Source organism: Stylophora pistillata, chromosome 1 (assembly GCF_964205215.1).
Source record: "Stylophora pistillata chromosome 1, jaStyPist1.2, whole genome shotgun sequence".
Taxonomy (NCBI): domain Eukaryota; kingdom Metazoa; phylum Cnidaria; class Anthozoa; order Scleractinia; family Pocilloporidae; genus Stylophora; species Stylophora pistillata.
The window spans coordinates 59,882,788-59,905,461 of NC_142519.1; the positions used below are offsets into that span (position 1 = coordinate 59,882,788).

Consider the following 22,674-nt stretch of genomic DNA (forward strand, 5'->3'; position numbering starts at 1 on the left):
TTGCATTCTGCAACGAAAAAGAGCTCCGATTTCGTCCGACCAATTCCGAACTTTGTACGAGCACTTTAAAAAAAAACCCCTTGTTTCAGTACTTTCTATCAAAAAAATATTCGATTAAAGCTTTGACCGATCGCATGATAGCACAGCATTTATCAATGAATTAGAGAAAAAGATGACGGCAAATTTTTAAAGTTAATTGAGGTTGTCGGGAAACTCGGAGGCCTTTGTGGGAGGTATGATCCCATGAGGCCAACCGGCGCGAAAAGGAAACGGAAGGCAGACTCAGTCACCTAGTACACACACTGTGTCCAATGGTGGAGACAAAAATACTAGATATGGCCAGAAATACTTGAATATGGGGGAACATCTAGTGCCTGTGTTGTTTATAACAGCAAATGTTGGTTCAGTGTTCGAAAATGTGAGTTATATTCCAGACACTACTGATGTTATTTGTTTTTCTTAAGATCCTTGATGTTGTCGATGTCCTGCGCGCCTTCGATGTGCTTTGATTCACGAAGATTCACTTCGCCATTTACTTTACCAATGCTCCAAAATTTTAGATGAGCTTTTTTTCATTGCAAACTCATAATTAGATATAAAAGGTTCATTTTGTTTTGTTTTAGGGACCAACTTGTTGACAAAAGAAGGCTCTCGACTTTATTCCCATGTTGGCAATTATCAACAACTTGTCCTGATAATTTTCTTGTTTCCTTTGTAGCGAGATGGACTGGAAGAACGCTGGATTCGAGAAACAGTTACTGTAAGTAGGTTATTAGAGGTCTGTGAACAATTGTGAAAGGTCGAGTTGATTTTTTTTTCTTCTACTTGCATGAAATATGGTAAATCCACTTGGCGAAATTCTTGTACTGTGGTATTATTGATGTGCTGCTATCTTTTTGGGATTCTTATTGGCAGACAATAACAAGATTCAAGCCAAAGTTTGTAGCACTTCATTTTCAAGAAAGTGGAGGAAAAGATTCTGGAGAAGAATCCTTAGAAAAAGTGAAGGAATTTGTCCGGTGAGAATTAATCACATGATGGATGCCCTCCCCTCAAATTTCTGTTTAGTACGAAAATTTGTAGTAGGTATTAATTAGTAGGACTCCGAAAGCGAATTTTAATCAAATCATTTTTGTTATTTCTTTCAGAATCTTCATCGATCAATCGCTGATAAAAGAAAAATTCGACAAAGTGCGAGCATGGTTCGATCAAGATTATCGTTCAAAGGAGCGATATACGGTGAGCATTATTGAAGGTCAAAAGAAATCATTGGTTCTGTTCGGTTGGTTTCGTTGAAATTAATACCAATCATGAGGATGAAAGGTATTTAATTCCCATTCTTATGGAAACAGGTTGTATTGAGTTGTGAATTTTTGGCAGGTAACCAAAATGAAAGTCAGCATAGTGCTTCAGGCATGTGTGCTCTTTGTCAGTTTTTGTTTTGGTTTCTTTACCTGAAGAATAATTGATGTGTAAAGTAATTAATTAGATGTCCACCATAATTTATTGTTTCTTCTCAAACTAGTAGACTTTGAAGTGGTATGGGGCATCAGTGACTGCTCTTTTCGTGAAAAAGAAGAAAAACATGAAGGAGCTTGTAATAACAATTTTATCAGCCCTCAGAAAGGGCTGTTCATTGAGGGTTTGTGTACATAGAGCTGAAGCCCATATTATTTTGAATTTAATTATGTTTGAATTTAATCTGTGATAACTGCAGTACTATTTTATACCTCCTATTTTGCATTGAAAACATTTCAACGTAAACAGCATTAACCTTAAAAAGAGAGAGAGAGAGAAGGAAGGATCATACACATTATTTTTTTTAAAAATTCTTTAAAGTAATTCCTGAATGAGTAGAAGGAAATGAGTTTTAAAAGGGGGACACTGGGGTTTGCAGTGTTGCTGTTTTTTCTAATGTAGTTTTGTGGTAAAGAACTACGCACATGGCGGTGTTGCAGTGATCTCAAACCTTACAGCGTGCTATGTTTGTAATTTCAAACCAATGGTGTTTGGTGAAATAAACCATTTCAGTGTCGCATTTTGTTCTTTAACCCTTCTAAAAACTAGATTTAGTTGATCTGTGATTAATTGTTGTACAAAAATTAATAAGCACCAAGGTCATCTATAGCAAACAGCTGATTGACCCTAAGCCGTGTTCATTTATGTTTTACTTGACCTCTGGACATCTACCACATGCACTATTGGTCAGGCAAAGACCAGTTCGTGGTATAGATGATTGAAACCAGACCAGGTAAATCCTGAGACTTGTCTCGGTGTCGGTGTGTTGATAATATTTCTTGCGGTGAGGCGGTGTTTGTTCAATTTTATTTGCGGTGTTATAGTATTCAGAACCCCCCATGTCCCCCCTCTTTTAAGGATACAGATGTACAAATAGCACGTTGCATCATTTCAAATTAACCATCTTGGAATGACTATGTAAATAATACTTTCACCTAACTCTAAGCACTTAATTAGAAAAACTATGTTGGAAGCTGGAAACAGTTACAACTAAGGCATGACATCTATTGTGTTGGTAGAAGATGTCTATATTTATTCCTTAGGAAGTTCAAAAGCAAAAATTTTTAGACCAGTTGTGGACATAAAAAATCATGTATATGATATGAGATGTCCAAAATCAACACCAACTTACCAGCTAAAAGCTGTTTATGCACATGTATGACATTCTTCATATTATTTGGAAATATTTCTTTTATTTGCTGTATATTGGGTGTGAATGCCTCTCAGATAATTTACAGACATGTGACATTGTCCATAGCTTTGGTTTTGCAGGATTTGTTAGAATGGTTTGTCATTGCAAGACTTGTTAACAATGTTGTGTTGTGTTTTCAACAGGCACTTGGCTGTGTATATCTGGTAAGCAAGTCTTTAGAGGATGTGTTACTCTGGAATTTCAAAGGTAAATTTTTTTTATTAATAGGGATATGATCCATTTAATTTGAAATAACTACTGAGCTCAAAGTTGAGCTAGTTGCACCCACCATACAATGTTGAGGATTCCATGGTTTTTTTTTTTAAGGTTACTTCCCACCTTCAGAGGCTGAAAAAATCATTTTTTCTTTTATTGGACCAGACTGATGTTAGATATTTTACCTAATGTTTACGAAAAGAAATATTTAAAAATCTCAAAAGGCATCCAACTTATTTAGGAAAAATTAATGTGTTTTCAAATAGAAGTTAATAAATCAGGAAGGTGTCATAATCTCGTAAATGGGCGAATCCCTAGGGGAATATTCGCGGCAGTTTCATGTTATTTGCATAAATTGTTTAACGCACACTTGACAAAATTCACACATGGAAGTTCTCTGCTAGAGGAAAGTATTTTTCTCATGGATAAAAAACCTAATCAAAATTAGAGAGGAGTCCTTGGGCAAAGAATAGGCAAAAACAGGCCCAAAGATGAGAGAAATGGCACCATTTTGTCAGAAAAAACAGTCGTGGCACTCCTCTCCATGCTGGCATCCAAATTACGAACAAAGAAGGTGCCATCACATCTATATTTGTTGTACATACGGTTAAAAACCAAGTTTTCTTTCAATAAGCAAGTAGGCAATCACCTCAAATGGTATGAAATCATGAATAAACCTTCCGGAGCGAAATCATTTCGGCAATAAGGGTACTCCTTAAGCTGTCTGTCAATTCGCTGTTTTGCTTTTCAGCAGCTTCCTCAGCTTTACCTTTTTTGCTGCAGGTTTTTGCTAGATACTAACTTTGTCCAGGGACAATGACGAACGAAAGTGTGTCAGGGAATATTGATATTTGAAATATTTTTCACATGGTGTCCCTTTAAGCAGCACATTTCACATATTTTATGCTGCTCCAACTTTAAATGAAGATATTTAGACAACCAATCAGAATATTGGAAAAGCCTGACACACTTTTGTTGATTGATGCCTTGTGAATAAGACTGTACAGCCATTTTGCTCATGCTGCGGGGTCAGATACCCAATTAATTCAATAGAAGGACCCTTGGTCGTTTCATGCCTTACCAGCTCCTGACACTACCTAAATGAAGAAAAAAAGAAAAACACCAAAATTATATTTTTATTTTAAACTGCATTTATTAAGCTTTATTTTGATGTATAGTTTGTTAGGGTTTTCTTGAAACTAGCACGTGTACAAATTTTTTCCCAAATGACACCTGCGAAGGCGGGAAGTAACCTAAGGTACAGATATCATTTCCCTCTAACATTGCTAATAGTTGCATGTGATACAAAATTTTGTTTGCTTTAATTTCTTACTTTCCAAGTAAAATTTAAAATTTGAAATCATTGCATGAAATGGATAAATGGATAAATTGGACCGTGAATGCCAGTTACCTGGTCACACAAGTCATGTATAGTCTCAGTGTATTATTCTTAAACAGCTCCTACTCTGGTTACAATAACACAAAAAAAAAAAATAGCAGGGGTCTCAAGAATATCCTTTGTGAAGCTCCTTTTTGTTAAAAAAAATTGCAGGTAAAATTGAAGAACAGCTCCCCAAAATATCTGTCGGCCAACTGTCAGCCAACTGTGTTTCATTGGACTGTTGGCAAACGAAACACAGAAAACACAACAGAAACACAATGAAAACATGGGCTTGTGCAATTTTGTGAGTCTTTGTTTGAAAAAAATTTAGTCGTATTGCTAAATCTAAGTAACTAAACTCTTCCAATTTCAGCAGAACGAAATGTGTCAGTCAGATACTACACATCAAGTTCACATAAATGAAGATCAATATGGCCAATAATGCCTTGTACTTGAAATTTACCTCTATCACACTCAAAATTTACCTGTATTGCGTGGTGTTCGTCAAAATTCATTTTGAGGTAATTGTGAAAGTTCAAACTTACCAAGATGACAGTCTATTTACTCGTTTCTGAATTTGTTTTCATTATGTTGGTGAACAGTCGGCCGACAGTTGGCCAACAGATATTTTGGGGTGCTGATCTTCTTCAATTTTACCAAATTGCATCGAGATGAAAGAAAACTGAGAGAATGGATACTAAAGCCAGGTTGTTGGGCGAGATTTATTTAATTAAGATGTCTTTAGTTGTGTTAAGAATGGGTTAATTTTGAACTCTGTTAATGTGGTGATTGTCATGGTAATATGCACTTTTTAACCATCAAATCAAACCTACATAGTTTTCTAGGTAATACTTCTCCTTTTAGGGAAACTGAATATGTAAAGGATTGAAGAAGAACTTCTTATTGAAAGTAATTTGATCTTACAGAGCTACTTATGGTAGTTTCAATATCACAATTATCTTGTCAGGTAGTGACAGAAGTAAATTTTACACTTGCAGACAATTGGTTTGGTTTAGAAAACTTAACTCTGTTGTTTTCATTTCTTGTTTTTGCACTTTTAAAATCTGAAGAATCTGCATTCTCCAAGGTTGAGGGAGAAGAAGTGAGTGAGTTAACATTGTTGCATAAAATTTATTCACCAAAAGGTTTACTAGCATTTGCACATGAAATTTTTAGACCTGCATGTACAGGCTAAGATTTGGAAGTCAGTTTTCCAAAATATATATATATTGATATATTTTGATGTACCATGTTTTGCTCAAAAGACATGTACAAGAAATCAATAAGGGTATACTACCAGTTTTAGTAATTGTATAGTAGACAGACTTATTTGTTACTTCTATTCAAATTTCATGAGCAATTGTAAACAGAGATGGTGACATGAACAAGTCGCGTAGAACATGAACAGATGTAACCTCAGTTCAGTATCAACAAGCTCTATTACTAATACACTATACACTTAATACGCTACAAACTGTACAAATACACTATACACTTAATACGCTACAAACTGTACAAATACACCATACACTTAATACGCTACAAACTGTACAAATACACTTATACACTCAATACGTTACAAACTGTACAAATACACTATACACTCAATACGCTACAAATTGTACAAATACACTATACACTTAATACGTTATAAACTGTACAAATACACTATACACTTAATATGCTACAAACTGTACTAATACACTATACACTTAATGTGCTACAAACTGTACAAATACATTATACACTTAATATGCTACAAACTGTACAAATACACTATACACTTAATATGCTATACACTTAATACGCTATACACTTAATATGCTACAAACTGTACAAATACACTATACACTTAATGCGCTACAAACTGTACAAATATACTATACACTTAATACGCTACAAACTGTACAAATACACTATACACTTAATATGCTACAAACTGTACAAATACACTATACACTTAATACGTTACAAACTGTACAAATACACTATACACTTAATACGCTACAAATTGTACAAATACACTATACACTTAATACATTACAAACTGTACAAATACACTATACACTTAATATGCTACAAACTGTACTAATACACTATACACTTAATACGCTACAAAACTGTACAAATACACTATACACTTTATATGCTACAAACTGTACAAATACACTATACACTTAATACGCTACAAACTGTACAAATACACTATACACTTAATATGCTACAAACTGTACAAATACACTATACACTTAATACGCTACAAACTGTACAAATACACTCTACACTTAATATGCTACAAACTGTACTAATACACTATACACTTAATATGCTACAAACTGTACAAATATACTATACACTTAATACGCTACAAACTGTACTAATACACTATACACTTACTACGCTACAAACTGTATCTGACAAGAGCCCTCTTGATCAGTTGATACTTACTGTTTTTAGATACAAGTGGGAAATCTGACAGAAGTCCCTTTCCTGGAGAAAGAAAAATTTCCTCTGGATTTTTTCCCACAGGTACATTTTTGACAGTTCTTTAATTAAAAGTGTTCATAAGAGGTATTAATTTTGAATTAAAGCGTTAGGAAAGGTTGCATTAACAAGTTAAAAATGCCATAGATGTCTGTCTGTGAATGTTGCACACCCTATTTCATGTTATAGAATGAGTTGTTAATGCTCCCTGATAACAATGTATTCTCTTTCAGTTAACACATGCTAAACTGCCTCCTGGTTAGCTCAATTGGTTAGAGCGCTAGACTGTTGTGTGGGAGGTCGAGGGTACGAACCCCGGCCGGACCAACACTCAAGGTCTTAAAATAACTGAGGAAAATGGGCTACCTTTCTTTAATATCCAGAAAGGGATAGACATTCTAGTCTTCTTGGATAAGGACAAATAAACTGTAGGTCCTGTCTCCTGCATCTGTTAATAAGTTAATTTTGTTAGGCAGGGGACGTTAAAGAACCCACTCACAAGATTACTGTGATGTGGCCTGGCCTGTTTACTGGGAATTGGGGGGGGGGGGGGGGGCGGGAGGGAGCATCTCCAAATAAGTTTCCTTCGATTGAATGTAAACTGCTGATGCAGTCTGGCCAAAGTCCCACAAAAAGTGTTGTGAAGTGCATTTGATCATATCCAAATGTTAATTTGTAGAAAGATGACACTCTAATCATTATTATTGAACTCAACAGCAGAAGCCTATGTCCATTCATTTGATCATGCTAAACTCACGTTAACAGAGTGAAAAATTCTTAGCTATTTTGGAGCTGAAAGAGCTGAAAATTAGTTCAATACATTATTATAATATCATTATAGTATTGTGTGGTTGTCTGGATATAAATTTTGAAAGGTCGTCAATTTAATTGATCAAGTGAACCATTAAAATCTAATATTCATTTGTCAGGAGACTTTTTGTTGCCAACCATTATTTTAAGCACTGTAAGATGTGCATGATTATTAGACCTAAATATTACTTTTTACTGTTTTTCTGCAGTTCAAATGGTCACGTAAGGGCTTCACGAGAACAAGGTGGAAGATCAACAAGTGGTTAGATAATCTAATTTTTTGTGTATGTCAGTTCTTTTGGCTTGTAAACATCTTTTGACATGAGAAATTCAAAAGCCCAGCTCTTCACTTTTAAGAATAATTATTTAAACAGTAATTATACTCAGATAGTGAAACCAGGTGTTTAAGCTACATACCCGGCCATATGGCAAGCCACCATCATCAAATCCTAATAATACATTTAACTACTAATTCACAGAGATTGAGAGGGAAAAACAGTCCTAAGGGCCTATGGACCCTGGTTGTTAAAAAAATTTATGGGTTATTTCTAAAAAGTATTTAATATCCATTGCATTAACAGGGAGTGATGAAAAGAAGAAAGATTGAGCATTTTTGTTAGAGATGTAACTTTTGATAGCATGCATCAGTTACACAGTACACAATGTATCTTGCAGTTAACAATATAATGAAACAATTTATTCTGGTGTCACTTAAGAGCCACTGACCAATTTTTTGAAGAAAGCAAAACATGAAAGAAAAAGGTTCATCAAAAGGTTCCTTTAGGAAAAATAAAATGAATTACAAAATTTTACTGCAGCAGATTCTCACAGGGTTCCTGCACTCCTTGAAAGTCCTTGAACTTAATTTTATGTTCTCAAGGACTTAACAACCCTTGAGTTTAGTCTCAGGTCCTTGAAAATTTCTGAAAAGTCCTTGAAAATAAGTGCTGATGAATCAAAGTCGAAGTTTTCTTTTGTTTTTGGTGTTGAAAGTGTTGGTTTCGAGCACGAATCACAAAAGCAAGTTTTTCCTTCAAATCCTGCATCCGCTTATGATGTTTGACATGTGATAAAGAGCAATTTTTTTTTTTATTTCTGTTAGCTCCTATTTACTCAGTGAAAAAGGTCCTTGAATTTGAGAGCCAAGGTCCTTGAAAATGACTTGAAAAGTCCTTGAAAGTCCTTGAATTGGGTTCCTGAAAAAGTACAAGAACCCTCAGTGGCTCCTTAATCAAACAAACTCAGTGGCTGTCCTGTGCAGTACTTATGAAGGTGTTAACATGGAATCATGTTTTTATACAGTTTACTCTGTACTTTTCTTGACAGTGTGTTTGATTTACTCAACATTCACCTTTTCCATGATGCTTCAAACTTGATATCCATTGAGGTGGTAAGTAAGGTTTCACTGATCACTAACAAATATTAATATGTTGTATTGTAACAGATTCAACTTAAATGAAAATTTGGTTTGTCTCTAGATTTCTTGTTATTTTCTTTTTTTATTATTATATTTTTATTACAAAACTATTATTTTTTGATCATCAGACTCCATCAGTATACAGTAAAAATCGCATGAGAGCTCTGGATCATGTCTTAGACAGGTAAGGTGATCAGTCTTTTGTTTGAAGAATAATGAAATTGGTGTAGGCAGAGTAATGAAGAGTATTGCTCCAACCTGTAGCTCCCCTGGAGATATTTAGTGACTTCACCATCTTAGTTGAATCGTACTGATTGCATCGTTTATCTTTTGGTTTTGGCAGAATAACTAAGGGTGCAATTCCTGTAGTTCCCCATATGTTATTTGGTGACTTCAACTTCAGACTTGACAACAAGAAAGTGGTGGAGGTGCGGTATAATTTGGAGATGTCATATTCACAAGCAGTTAAAGTTGGCGCAAGATAATCCAGCATTTGATAAATGTGCAACTCATAATGCACAGTTACAGTACCATCTGATTATACATAAATTATAGAGACCTGTAATCATGCAAACATGACTGACTTTATGTGGCATTTTTATACGTTTTCTACAGGCTCTCTGTGCTGGTCTTCCACAGCAACGTATCAGGAAGGAAGGTGAGAGTACTCCTTCAAAGATCATCTACAGGGACAGAAAGAAGGCTGATAAGGTAAATACTGTAGATGTTGACTGTCAAGGTGACAAGACGTTGTAGCCCTTTCATATAGCCCACATTCAGGAAGAAGACAGGGGACTTTAATGCTCCATGGAAGGCTGATATTTTATATCTGACAGAACACATGTGGATACTGACGCTTTCAAATAGTGATAATTATACCTCTATTGTTGTTGTTTGTTATAACTGGCTCTTTGTTATAGTTTGTCAATGGTGAAAATGAAAGTGGCAATAAAATGATCATGTTTTCATTATAAATTAATGAGTGGTCTGATTGTATGATGTACTTTGTTTTTTGTTTTTGTTTTTATTTGACAGGTTTTCCTAACACTGGAACCTCGAATTTTCAAGGTCCATGACCAAAGTATATTTAGATATCACAATGGAAAGAAGTTTTCAAAGTACAATAGGGAATTTGACGTCTTCAAAGACAGACTGTTTGAGTTTGATATTTCATTTTGTCCTAGGTAAAAGCTATTAATACCATTTAATAGGTTGTATATTTCTTTAGCGATGCTTTAGGCATTTTATTAAATTAGAGGTGAGTTGTTAAGAAATTTGTTTCTGAAGAATACTTTAGTGTTACGATCTTGCTGAGTATCTAATTTAATCTGGGTGTGGAATAACCTCATTTTTATTATTTAATCTCAAGTGTAGCTTCTTGTTAACATACTGTACTTGTATTATTGTTTTGTTTTGTTTTTTTTGTCCCCTTGCCTTAGGGATGAGATGTTTATGTGGCCATGCAAGTACAATTTAAAAAAAAAAACCTTTTATAGAATAGTGTACAGCAGCATCAATGTCATAAAATATTTCTTGTCTATTTGCTTATAGCTATCCTTTCAGTGAAAATGTGAAGGATTCAACAGTATATGGGGACTCCAGGTACAAAGTCTTTTAAGTAACATGGTAGAGACTGTTTCTTAAATCAGGTCAGGAGTGTCAGGTCTTCATCTCTTGTGATCATTTCCCATCTGAATACTGGTATTGTGCTAGAATGTTTTTCCCTTGTAAAAAGTTAAGAATTTTGTTAAGAAAGTGATGTTGCTGTGCTAATAAATGTTAATTCCTTCTGTGGTATCAAAATATGCAAGGTGTCCATCTTGGTGTGACAGAATATTCTTGAGTCACTCAAGCAGAGCCATAATTAACCAGGTCAGTTTTCTTGATCATTGATAATCATTATTAACCCTTAAACCTGTGCATGATAAGCATCTACAGTAATATTTCCTAACAGCATCACCCCAGACCCTAACCCTAACCCACCCCACCCCACCCCACCCCTGAGTCAAATATTAACTAAGGTCATGAGAATAAAGGAAAATAATGATTACAAGGTCAAGAAACTCTTGATTATTAAGAAAATTCTCCTTGTGAGTGCTAAAGAAAACATATGAAGACAGTGTGAAGAACTTATATACTGATTTTAATGTGTAAAGGGAAAACTATGCATTTGACCTCACTTTCTATATTGGGAGAACACTGTAGTACTTATGTATTGTCCTAGTGTCTTACATGGGTTATAACACAAGTTAACCAATAAAAGAGTGGTCTATTGCTTTTATAAAATCATGTTAAACACAAAACACAATATGTTTAGATTTTTTATGGGTTTACCAGTGGGATAAATGAAAAGCATCATTCACCATCAGAAGTGATACTAGTTTCTCCAGTGCAGATTTTTAATCAGCACAGAAGAACTTGTGATAATAGCAATAGCTGTAGTGTGTGAAAGCAATGCTCACAGTAATTAACACAAGTTTAGCTAAAAGAACTAACATGCACAAAAAATTAGATTATCTAACCACTTGTTGATCTTCCACCTTGTTCTCATGAAGCCCTTATGTGACCATTTGAACTGCAGGAAAACAGTAAAGAGTAATATTTAGGTCTGATACTCATGCACATCTCACGGTGCTTAAAATAATAGTTGGAAACAAAAAGTTAGGCCTGAAAAAAATTCAGGATCGCTTTCATGCATTTCTTAAAACTGCAGCGCACATATATGACTTTCATATATTCAAAATTCTTTGAATCATCACTTCATGGGTTTGATACGAACCAACATAATGACCAGCTCCCAGTTGGCTTGTTTGCCCAGTTGGTAGAGTAGTGCACCAGTGTCGCAGAGGTCACGGGTTCAAATCCCAAACAGGCCAGAATTTTTTTTCAGGCCTACTACCTAAGTAGTGTTCATTACTGCACAGATCACTTTCATACACTTCTTAAAACCACAGTGCACATATAATTAGGACTTTCATATATTCATAAGCAATAGCAGTACTTTCATACTTTGTAGTTCAGGGAGGATGTGTAGCAATACTGTAATTGAAGTTTGGAATGAAAGACAAATAATGGTCAAGAAAATAGTTTCTATGAAAGTCCGAGTGTACGTTAGTCTATTTAGCTAAATATTAATTATAGTACATTGAGCACCAGAGCTAGGTTGTTCAAAATTCAATTCCAAACCTTTGACCAGCTGCCATGAAACTTGAATGTGGATAAGTGTTTATTGAGCTTTAAACAACCCATCCTTAGGCTAGTATTTCAACTAATGTTTTGTTATGTTTGATTAGAGTAAAGGCTCATCAGTAGTGTATGACATGATGGGTAAACAAGTCTGTATGGGAGATCACAAGGTACAGTACCTGTTTCACCCTGAATCATTCTGTTTTGTGGCGTTAGCCTTTTTATCAATTCTGTTCTTTATTCTGATTCTTTCATAGCCTGTGTTTTTGAATTTTAACATGGATTCTTCTCAAGACACCCTTTCCAAAGGTTGGTAAATAATTGACATCAGTTTTTCCAGGGAGCTCTTGGTGTAAGTCATTCAATTTGGAACGGATATAAATCTTTACTTTTTACTGGTCTGTAATCCAATACTTTCACACGTTTTAAAAACATCTGTAGGTGGACCTGGACTTGTCAGAAATGGTGGACCGGTTGAAATTGTAGAGTATTTAACAAGTGTTTAAGACTCCACAACTTTCTGTTTCATTTGGAGTTGAACTCTTTTACCTTATGTCTTTACTGCACTCCATGTGCAGAAATTTAGTGTTAAATTAGGTGTAAAGCACATGTAGTGCTATTTTATTAGTGAACAGAACTGTCCACGTTGAAGGAGACGAGATTGAGTTTTGCTTAAATTACCCTTTCGTTCCAATAATTATGTTTATCTGCCCTCAGAACTATTAAATTTTTCTGCGCATTGGTGATGTAAAGAAAGAAACATAATTTATTCATTAGAGGATTTTATTTGATCTGATGCTTAATTGCAGAGGCAAAATTATAAGCAATGTATGGCTAACAATGTAGAGAATCTATATTAAGATTAAGATTTTAGGAATGAATTGATCAGTGAGTAGATTTTAAACAGTTTTTCGTTGCTAGGCAAGATTGCCTAAGGGCACTGAGGTTCACAGATAGAACAAACAGTATATAGGAAGACAGTGTAACCAAATAAGGTTTAGATTAATAACTCTAGCAATGACTCAGATTATTTATTTAAAAATCATATAGAGAATCATTAAGAGATTGTGTCAGTAAAAGTATACTGATGACCATGCAATGCTGGTGAAGTAGGCATTCAACAGGCTGGGGCAGGTAATTTAAGATCTCAGTGCATTCCCTCTCGTTTCGTTTTGTTTTGTTTTTTCCATTCCAAAAGTTAGTAAATAGATGTAAGTCTTTGGCATTCAATTGCAGAACTGTTTTTGTGTTTGGCTTCAATCCAAGAATTGGCAACCTAATATCCACTGGCTGCCTTGTGCCTAAGTCGGTTTCAGATCGAGAATAGGTAGCAATGCATCTTTTTATGACTATGCTCTTTGTCCTGTTTTGAGTACTAGTTCTCTTTTGAAATAAAAGCAATCTCAGAAGAAGTAGATTTCCCAATTAAAGAAAACAACATTTTATTCTCCGCTTTTTGCCTGCAGTGTACCTCTTATGCCTCATTGTGTAACATTTAACAAGGAAAGTAAGGGATTTCAGGGAAAAACAGATGGTAACATCTAACCGCAACATACTATTTTTTTTTGGAATAAGCATTTTGTTATTGGCAAATTTAGTTCAGAGATCGAAACTTTTTTGTACATAAAGGTGAGTTTTCATCAGTTGCACTAAATGAATTTGAAATCATTGACTAAGTCCGGTTAATCGGACTCCAGAGATATGAAACGACTAATTACCATTTCACCATTCTTTTTATGTAGAAAATTCCACGCACGTTTAAAAGTATTAAAAAGGATCTTTCTCTTAGGCATTCTTAAGTCGTGTACGCGGTTTTTTCATTTAGTTATAAGCAGACTTGTGAAATATTTAAGTATTTAATGGAAGTATCTAGTGTCTATCAGACAAGCATTCGGTAGGTAATAAAATCATAACCATGGATAACATTGGCTCTGTTTATGACTATATTCAACTCATGGAATACACCCAACCCACTAGTCCAAGACTCCAACCCACTTTTCGAAAAACCTGGTAAACGGCCCGTGAAGAAGGTTTAATTATTGCAAAATGTCGGCTGTGGCTGTACAAATTTAAGTCCGCGTTTAGTGCGTGGTGTTGTTCAGAGGAAAGAAGGTTCAGAGGTGGTTTTTCATTGGAAAAATTTGGGATTTAAATGAATCCGAAACCTAGCCGTATTGAAGTCAACTCGGAAGCCTTGGTAATAGTCCCTGTTTTCCATATTGGTATGAGACTTTCCAGGCTCGAACAAGAAGTCTAAGTCTAAAAGAAAGATCAGTGGTTTGCTACCTCAGCAAATTAAGGTTAGTTTGGTAGATGTAATTTTGATGTAAAGGTAGACACTGGGCACATCAAATTCTGGAGGGCTTGTTACAATCAGAGGCGGGGCGGGGGCCGCGTGACCTAAAAAGAAGGAAGATCGAAAACTGTCGAGTTACGACACTAACAAGACATGAAAGTCACCTTACCACAACTTTTAAAAATCAGGGGTCCATTTCTCGAAAGTCCCGGTAACTTAACGGGCCCGTAAAGCTATTCTGTTTTCATTCAAGATGGGGATTTCAAAAGTTTTGAAAATGATGTAATAAAACTATCAGCTAAAGAAGCAAAAAGGACTGGTTTGGGTGCCAGAATCTGCTTTCCTATCCTTTAAATTTTGATTTTAAAACATAGTTACGGGCCCGTAAAGTTACCGGGACTTTCGAGAAACGGGCCCCAGGACTCCTACCGTCACCTCGATCTCAGTTCTGTAGTTAAACGATGCTTATTTCGGCTGTTAACGAGACAACAATTTGATATACAAATTTTAAGAGTGAATGAAAAACAAAATGATGATCAAGAGATATAAATATAACAACTGTTGAGAAACGGTGAATGGTGGGCAAGCTAATTCGTTGGGAAAAGGATCAGTATTGTGTTCCATTGATGCTTCTTTAATTGCGGTGTTTCAAAAACATGAAGACAAAGAGTGGGTGGCGAGGGGGGAGGGGGTGGGGGGCCGTTATCAGTAAGTTGGGCCTGAACTGGGCTTAAAATGAGCCTGTAACTGAAGTTGGGTATAACCTGTTACTTGACTTCATTTTTGGAAACCAGTTTAAAAAAAATTGTGAAATGCTGCTATCAACAAACCACCTAATGTGAGTTTATTCATAATCAGGTTGTTACACGTGAGTGATTTTCTGATTTAATCATTCTTTCGTAGCCAAGCACGTCCATCAAACTACCACAGACTTCCTCTACTGCTGTAGTTAGGCTCAGTGGAGCTTTTTTCCACTTGTTCACGACAAGTGATGCGTCTCTATAAAGTGAATACGGATCCCTTTCATTATTTTTGTGAGGTTTCCTCTGATGTGTGGCAATCCATGTTTCAACTCTTTCAGACCAATCAAACCCTGCAAATTTGTAGAGATCCTTTGCAATGTTTGTCGTATTAACAACAAAATCTTCGAAACGAATCACTCGAAAGTGATTTTTTAGCCAAGATGGGGGAGAAAACAAACCAAGTTTTATGTTTTTTTCAATGTGTGAACAAACTCTTTGAAGAGTGTCGCGAAATCTTTGATGTGATTCGCTGGAGACATTTAACCATTGCACTGAGTTGACCATGGAATATGCCACCGCTCTTGGATCACGAACTAACTGAATCAGTTTTAGTTTATATCTCTGCTGTTGGAAAATTCGCTGGAAAATTTCTAGAGTGTTGTTTGGTAAACGATGAATCAAGATCTTTAGAACAGTATGTTTGGAAGAGTGACAAAGTTTGTTAAGTAATTTCACTGAGTAAGGTCGACATTTTTTTTTTTTTTTTTTTGTAGGGCACAAATACCCACCGCTCAGTGATGCACTTCGACTCCGAAATATGCTCTTAGATAATGCTGATATAATGTCTTTAGGGATTTGAGTGAAACTGCAGTCGAGGAAGCTATTGATTAGGTCGATAGAGGTTTTGCTGTAGTGAATTCTTCTTTCTTTGTCTTTGAACAAATGGAGTTCATATATGCCGCGGTATAAAGTGTGTAGTGGCTCAAACCAATACATGATATCAGGATTAGCATCAAATACTCCTCCTAAGAATGAAGATCCCCCTCTGCCTGGGCTCAGTACAATGAGATTAGATCGTGGAGACCTCTTTTCAAGTGTCTTGGTTCCAACAGATGGCCTAGTTGATTTCTCAATACCAAACCTGGTGAATAACTTCTTCGTCGGTTGTTGAGTTTGTTCTTGTTTAAATCTTTGCAAAATCAGTTCCTTCTGACTGGAAGTTGTATGTGGTTTCAAACTTGGAGTCAACTTCCATGAAGACAGAAGAACCAGGGTGTTAAAAGCAAAAAGTAACACGAGGACACCAAATGTGACTAACACCACAGTCTTCCTCATTGCGAACTCTGGCGATAAAACTGTTAAACGATAAAAAGTAGATCTTTATCTTGTCTGAATACATTGTGAGGGTTTCCTTATAATGGTATCGGAAAAATGAATGGAAATTTTACTATAAGCCATTCGGTTAAAACGTATAATAAGCAAGTTGACTATTTCCTATTCCTTTTGGCGGTCTTCTTCTTCCTTTGGCGGTCTTTCCTTACGGGTAGAATTTCTGTCACCTTTCCTTTTTGTGACTTTGTCGATAAACTAAGGACCAAGCTAACCACTAAGTGCATCTGCTAACTACTTTACGATGTTTAGCAATTTCCAAACTCCAGAGAATCCATTGCGATTTTTTTTTTTCTCGGAAGGAGCGAGATTAGATGTGTTTTTGACCTGTGCGACTTATCCAGTTCCGATCTCTCCAGTTATGATATTTCCCAATTTCCGAGCTCCAGTGAATCCACTGCGAATTTTTTTCTCAGAAGGCGCAGGATTGGATGTGTTTTTGACCTGTGCGATTAATTTCCATTCTCTGTTCTGAATGAGTTTAAATTTTTGTATTAAACATGGAGTTAGGCTGCTGCAGATGACTTTCCCGATATTGAGATAATCATGATAGCTGACTTTGGACTGCTATGCTGTAGAGAACTCTACTCTCTTTGCATCTGAGGCCTTTTATCGAAACATAATTTCACTGTCAGTTGATTGATAGAAAGTAGTTGACGTTGAAACCGAAAAAGTACCCGAAAATCGGAAAGCCTAGCCAGCTAAGAGTAAGTAACTGTTTACAAGACAAATGCTAAACGTCCAGTCTACAATTTCAAAAATGCAAATTTTAAGAATATAAGACACGCTTTTCATCTAATTCCATTGAGCTCTGGTCTTTTCGAACTGTCGTCTCAAGAGCATTTTGACGCTGCGTGGGATTTGTGGAATGACTTTGTTTTCACAACAATAAACTCATACGTTCCAAAAACCAACTGTCGTAATCCAAACCATAAATAAAATAAAAGAAATAAAAAGTAGCTCACATTGGGATATATTTCCTGCGATCGATATTTACGTAAAACACTAGGACCTTGAGATAGTTTCTAAACCAGCCTAGTCAAAAGTAGAAACAGATGCTATTGTCAAAACACAACTTACCCTAAAAGAAGGCAATAGTTGTAAAGAATTATCAGCAGACAAGGAGAAAAACTAAAACGTCCTCGCGTGGAGTAACTTGGTAAAAGCCACTTCTTATCAATGGTGCTCTGAATAATTTCCACAAATGCGTAAATATACTCTATATCAAATAAGTAGCTGTGTCAAACGAGGCTAATACTTCACGTCAACAACTATGATATTTTACAAGCTTTTATACTAAAACAACTTATTTGTCAGATTCTTTATTTGTCACCTGTGGCTACCTAGCTTTATCGTTTTCCTCTTCTATTTAGGGATGTATGTATAACGACGCATAGAAGACAAATGGTGTAGCTTGAAAACACTTAGATTTACTGACATTTGAATGAGCATCAATAAAAATATTTGAGGTATATTATATAAGTTTGTTTTGAAGTGATATTATTTCGCTCTTTGGAACACTAATAGACGTAATTAATTCAATTGATCATAGCATAACCTGGCACGCGAACTAATAAAGTTAAAAAGTCAACCGCGGGGGGGGGGGGTGGGGGGTATCATCCTATGAGGAATAAACTCAATTGTTAGTGCTAGCAACAGATCCTAATTGTAAATCAGTTTAGTTGCCGTTCTAATGTTCAATCGCTAGTGGTGAACTTCAATCGCTTGTGTTGTTTCACCAAACACCGTTGTAAGACTTCAGTAGAAAGCGCTAATTATAAATCGCTGGTGTGGATCGCAAGTGCTGCCTAACACATGATATAATTCAGACGATTTGAACAGCTCCTTTTATGGAGCCTAATGCATTTACGATAGTTTAAAAGTAAACTTGCCAAAGTCGCGAGTAAACTCTCCATTTTTTTCAAAGTGGACCTGCGGCCGTTTTCCTGTAATTACCTCTATCTTCGAATTCATTGGGTACGATCGTAGGCAAAGCGTGCAAGGACTCGCGCAAAGGAGTAGAGCATCATCAACGCCATTTGTGCTTTCAGTTCCAGACTAATGTACGTACGTTACTCAGATCTTTCACATCAGGTCTTTTTTTTTAACAACGATATTCAATCACCATTGAGAAGTAACCAATACGGTTTATAATAAGATACAAAAACCTGACTGTAGCCAAAGAAGTGCATAGAACGTACAAATTTGTAACCTCCCGTTTCAGCCAAACCGGCGACCTTCATCAGAGGGAAATGATAGAATCATTCACCAGGAGCACGATTTACATTTTATGCAAAGTTAAGCTAATTAATTGAACGGCACGTCTGCCAGAAATCTTGAAAGATTCCTTGGAGAAATATTGGACAAAGAGTTAAAAAATTCAGCATGTCCAGCCTTTGGTTGTTGTTTACAAAGAAGATTATGATTAGATTATGTTGGAGTAACAGGCGCCTTTTGGAATCCTGGGATACCAGTATTTTCAAGAATCCTCTCAATCTTGACGATGGTGTTCCTATACCACACTAGAGTTGATACTCATCGCAAATGCCTAACCCTTAGCTACGTGAATAAAAACGACAGCTACTGATTTACAAGGTACTTTGTCCACTATAATGCCCCTATCATGATGTACTGGGAATCAATCAGAACGTAAATTACGCTGGAGCTATATGCCTAGCTGCCGGACAATTTTCACAGAATTTCCACTAAAAAGCTACTTTAAATTTCCTGAGGGTAGTAGATGTTTCATGTAGAAATGTCTAGCGATTCCGAAGATTATGTTGGTTTTCTAGTAGACAAAATATCCGAACGCGGCATACTATGAATCACTGTGTTCTCGGTACAAGTACAGAACATTCGACCTCTCGAATCACTAAAGTTTTTCTCGATAAATATAGAATGGCCTTATCAGGGATGTATTAGGTTCATCGGTTCCAACTGCTTGGAATTATAGTGCCGTTTAAGTCTATTGAGACTTTATCCAGCAGTCTGATTACGGTATTATTGAATTCAAATTAATTAATGTAATTTGTAGAATCGCTTGGCATTGCTAAACAAATATGGAATACTTGCAACAGGTTCGCATGAGGTTTTCTGTGGGAATTCGGTCAATATTTTTAATTATGGATATGACAGGTGTCAAGAACACAGCCATTTTCTTGTCAAAGTTCGATAAGCCGTTTACTTGAACACCAACATAGTGTTTGGAATCGCCTGACATTACCAATCAAAACTCCGCTACTCTCTCTCGATACTTTCTGTGCCGGAGAATTTCCCAATTGTAGCATGTGTAGCCACGACAGAGTTATATGATACTAATTGGCTTTTTCCTTTTTTCCTTTTTTTCACTGATTAAGTTATTGCTATTGGGTGTATTTCTAAGAAAGGTCTCAGTAATGTCACATTTTATTATCAATCATTACTGATCAGGTAATAGCTGAATATTTTAGTTCCTCACATTGTCCGCATCTTGTTTTATAGAAATTTTGGGAAGATATTGGATTAAGTGGTTGGGAGAAATATATGAGATATGCTCAACATAATATATATCATCTCTTCTTGAAGGTGTCTGGTGATATTTTGATTTCCTCTCTCTCCCTCTCTCTCCCCCTCTCTTTCTCCGTCATGAACTATCTGTGTGACTGATCCGGATTTTACACCAGCTATTTAGGGAAGTTTTTAAGGCCCCACTCTACTCTAAGGTAGGTGGGGGAAAGAAGTGGGGAAGAAGGGGGGGGGGAGGTTGCGTTTGACGGAGAATGAAAGCAAGGCAAGATGATAAAGAAACATTATTTACCTCACCACAAACACAAAATCAGAAATCTAACCCTGACTTCGATCTAAGTTCTGCCTAAAAGGGTTAGTTAGTCAATGCCTGGTTTTTGATGAGAAAGGAAAAAATCACTTCCTTGATCCATACTGGCTCATTATAATATTGTGAATGTGTTGTTATTCAAGTCACAAGTCAAACATGAAAAAGGTTTTTTAGGCGGGAATACTTACAAAGAGATACATTTTTGTTGTTACTGATATCATTTTTCTTGACCACAAGACTTTTATGATTTACAAGTAGGATAAGCCTTGAACCCTTTTCACCTTCACATCAGTACGCATCTTCTCCATACTGTTCTCTACGCATTTCCCAACGAACTGACAAGGAGAATTTGTTTAACAATCAAGAGCTTCTTTAGTGGGTGATTACTTCCTTTATTCTCCTGACCTTAATGTGTGATTCGGGGTGATATGGTAAGGAGAAACTAGATGCTAGTCACTCTAAGGGATTAAAGGATTAACTTGATGTCATAGGGTATCTATGGAACCGGCCAAAGACCATGAAAGTGCATTTCATTATTAGCTAAAAGATCATATTACGCTCGTTATATTGGATGCAGCTACTCTAAAGGGTGCAAGCGCTAAGGACGAGATACTAGCTTTCAAACGTATTTGTGCACGATCCTCGCAGTAAAGAGCACTATTTAAGCAATAGTCATCCTCGAAGACCCAGGGGCTGTGGGTCGATTTCAAGTTAGGGCATGAAAAGCCCCTGGGCACATTGTCTTTACAAGACTAGTTCCAAACGGTCGCAGTCGTTCTGCCATCTGATTAGTGCCAGAAAATCTTTGTGTTTTTCTGCCCAATCAGAGTGAAGTGTACTTTAGAGTCCTTTCGTGTGTTTTAACACGGACATAGACTAATAGCTCAGTTGCTCGCTATGTTTGTTTGGGCCGTGCGACGGAGATTTGCTTGAGGTGAAAAGTTTCAGTCTCGGCACACAATGTAAGAGAAATCGATCAGATTGTCCGCGAAAATCTTACCGGAAATTATACTGAATAGTTTCGCAGGTATCACTAGAGAACGTGTTTTAAAGTTTGCGGGGTTTGTATACAACACGATGATTGCAGTCATTGATATGTCGCTTTAAACGTTAAACGAGATTTAAGCTTAAATCTTTCTAGATTTTTTTGCATAATTTGCTGACTGAAACTTTGCCCATCCCGTGAAGTTATTTCGTTGCACGGGCCACGTAGGTATATCGAGCAACTGGCGCTTTCGCCTACGTAGCTTTCTGCTTTCTGTGCGCGCCAAAATCTAATCTTCGCTTTGTAGTAAAGTCGTTCATAACACGGCTTAAGTTCGTGGACGACCTCCAGCAAGCGCTTAGAGAAAGCTTAGCTGTGTTTCCGGTTAGCTAATTAAAATCTGAACAAAAACTTATTAACGAGAACATCGTGGAAAGGAGAAATTTTTTCGGGCAGTTACCGAAGGGGTTTGGAAAGAGTTTAATCTTTCAAATGCTGCCTATAGTGTTGAAATTCTTGAGCTAAGAAGGCCACGGATTCTCTTCTAGTCCCTTGGTCATTGTCATTTCACCTCTTCTGTCGATTGTTGAAGACCAAGTTAAATACCTTTGATCATTGGGTATCGATCCGATGCTGCTTTCAATGGGTAAAACAAAACCAAAGACTAAGAAATATTGGATGGAAAGGGCGGGTTTGCTTTATTGCAAATGTCAGCTTAATAGTACAGGGTCATCTACCCACATCTAAGAAGCAAACGTTTCCACGCTTTGCTTTTCTTTTTTTTTCAAGCGAAGATGAGATTAGATTTTGGCACGCACAGAAAGTTGGGCAAGTACCAGTTGCTCGACATACCTGCGTGGCCCGTGCGACGAAATAACTTCACGGGATTGGAAAAGTTTCAGTCACAACAAATTATGCAAAAAATCTAGAAAAGATGTAAGCTTAAATCTCGTTTAACGTTTAAAGCGACATATCAATGACTGCAACAATCGTGTTGTACGGGATTCGAACCACTGACCTCTGCGACACTAGTGCAGCGCTCTACCAATTGAGCTAACAAGCCAACTGGGAGCAGGTCATCAAATTAGTCCGACATAAACCTGTAAGATGATAAATCAAACACAACGAATATATGAATACTGCGAGGATCGTGCACAAATACGTTTCTCTAACCGCAGTTCAGATATATGAATTTCATATATTCGTTATACTTGCTTTCAATTGACGATCGTTTCTTAATGAC

At 36.4% G+C, this 22,674-nt stretch overlaps 2 protein-coding genes and 1 long non-coding RNA gene across 4 annotated transcripts; 2 read left to right on the forward strand and 1 right to left on the reverse strand.

Annotated features, from left to right (window-relative positions):
• The first annotated feature begins 217 nt into the window (after positions 1-217).
• On the forward strand, positions 218-14,127 carry LOC111340331 (inositol polyphosphate-5-phosphatase A). Its single transcript, XM_022947160.2, has 18 exons — positions 218-418; positions 719-760; positions 916-1,019; positions 1,149-1,239; positions 2,854-2,917; positions 5,378-5,409; positions 6,765-6,836; positions 7,811-7,863; positions 8,928-8,991; positions 9,147-9,202; positions 9,362-9,446; positions 9,634-9,729; positions 10,054-10,202; positions 10,570-10,620; positions 10,830-10,890; positions 12,312-12,374; positions 12,462-12,513; positions 12,646-14,127. Exons 1-18 carry the CDS (start codon positions 356-358, stop codon positions 12,708-12,710), a joined length of 1,263 nt encoding a protein of 420 aa, XP_022802895.2. The 5' UTR covers positions 218-355; the 3' UTR covers positions 12,711-14,127.
• A 1,192-nt stretch (positions 14,128-15,319) lies between these two features.
• LOC111340348 (carbohydrate sulfotransferase 3) lies at positions 15,320-18,862 on the reverse strand. Of its 2 annotated transcripts, none has more exons than XM_088726612.1 (2): positions 18,589-18,862; positions 15,320-16,598 (listed from the first exon to the last, which is right to left on the reverse strand). In XM_088726612.1, the coding sequence occupies exon 2, from the start codon at positions 16,576-16,578 to the stop codon at positions 15,355-15,357; it is 1,224 nt and encodes a 407-aa protein (XP_088582738.1). In that variant the 5' UTR covers positions 16,579-16,598; positions 18,589-18,862; the 3' UTR covers positions 15,320-15,354. The 2 variants fall into 2 exon arrangements, with proteins under 2 accessions (XP_088582738.1, XP_022802913.2); XM_022947178.2 differs by lacking the exon at positions 18,589-18,862 and adding an exon at positions 17,713-18,216.
• LOC148743490 (uncharacterized) lies at positions 18,567-19,230 on the forward strand. The gene is made up of 2 exons (XR_015989238.1): positions 18,567-18,695; positions 18,857-19,230. It is a non-coding gene; the product is annotated as an uncharacterized LOC148743490 (long non-coding RNA).
• The last annotated feature ends 3,444 nt before the right edge of the window (positions 19,231-22,674 follow it).

Excerpts from the sequence above, each read along its gene's own strand:
- LOC111340331 (XM_022947160.2), top strand. The coding sequence starts at position 356 with ATGGGGGAACATCTAGTGCCTGTGTTGTTTATAACAGCAAATGTTGGT. Across the intron at positions 761-915 it reads GGATTCGAGAAACAGTTACT|ACAATAACAAGATTCAAGCC; the intron begins GTAAGTAGGTTA and ends TCTTATTGGCAG. Across the intron at positions 9,730-10,053 it reads ACAGAAAGAAGGCTGATAAG|GTTTTCCTAACACTGGAACC; the intron begins GTAAATACTGTA and ends TTTATTTGACAG.
- LOC111340348 (XM_088726612.1), bottom strand. The coding sequence starts at position 16,578 with ATGAGGAAGACTGTGGTGTTAGTCACATTTGGTGTCCTCGTGTTACTT.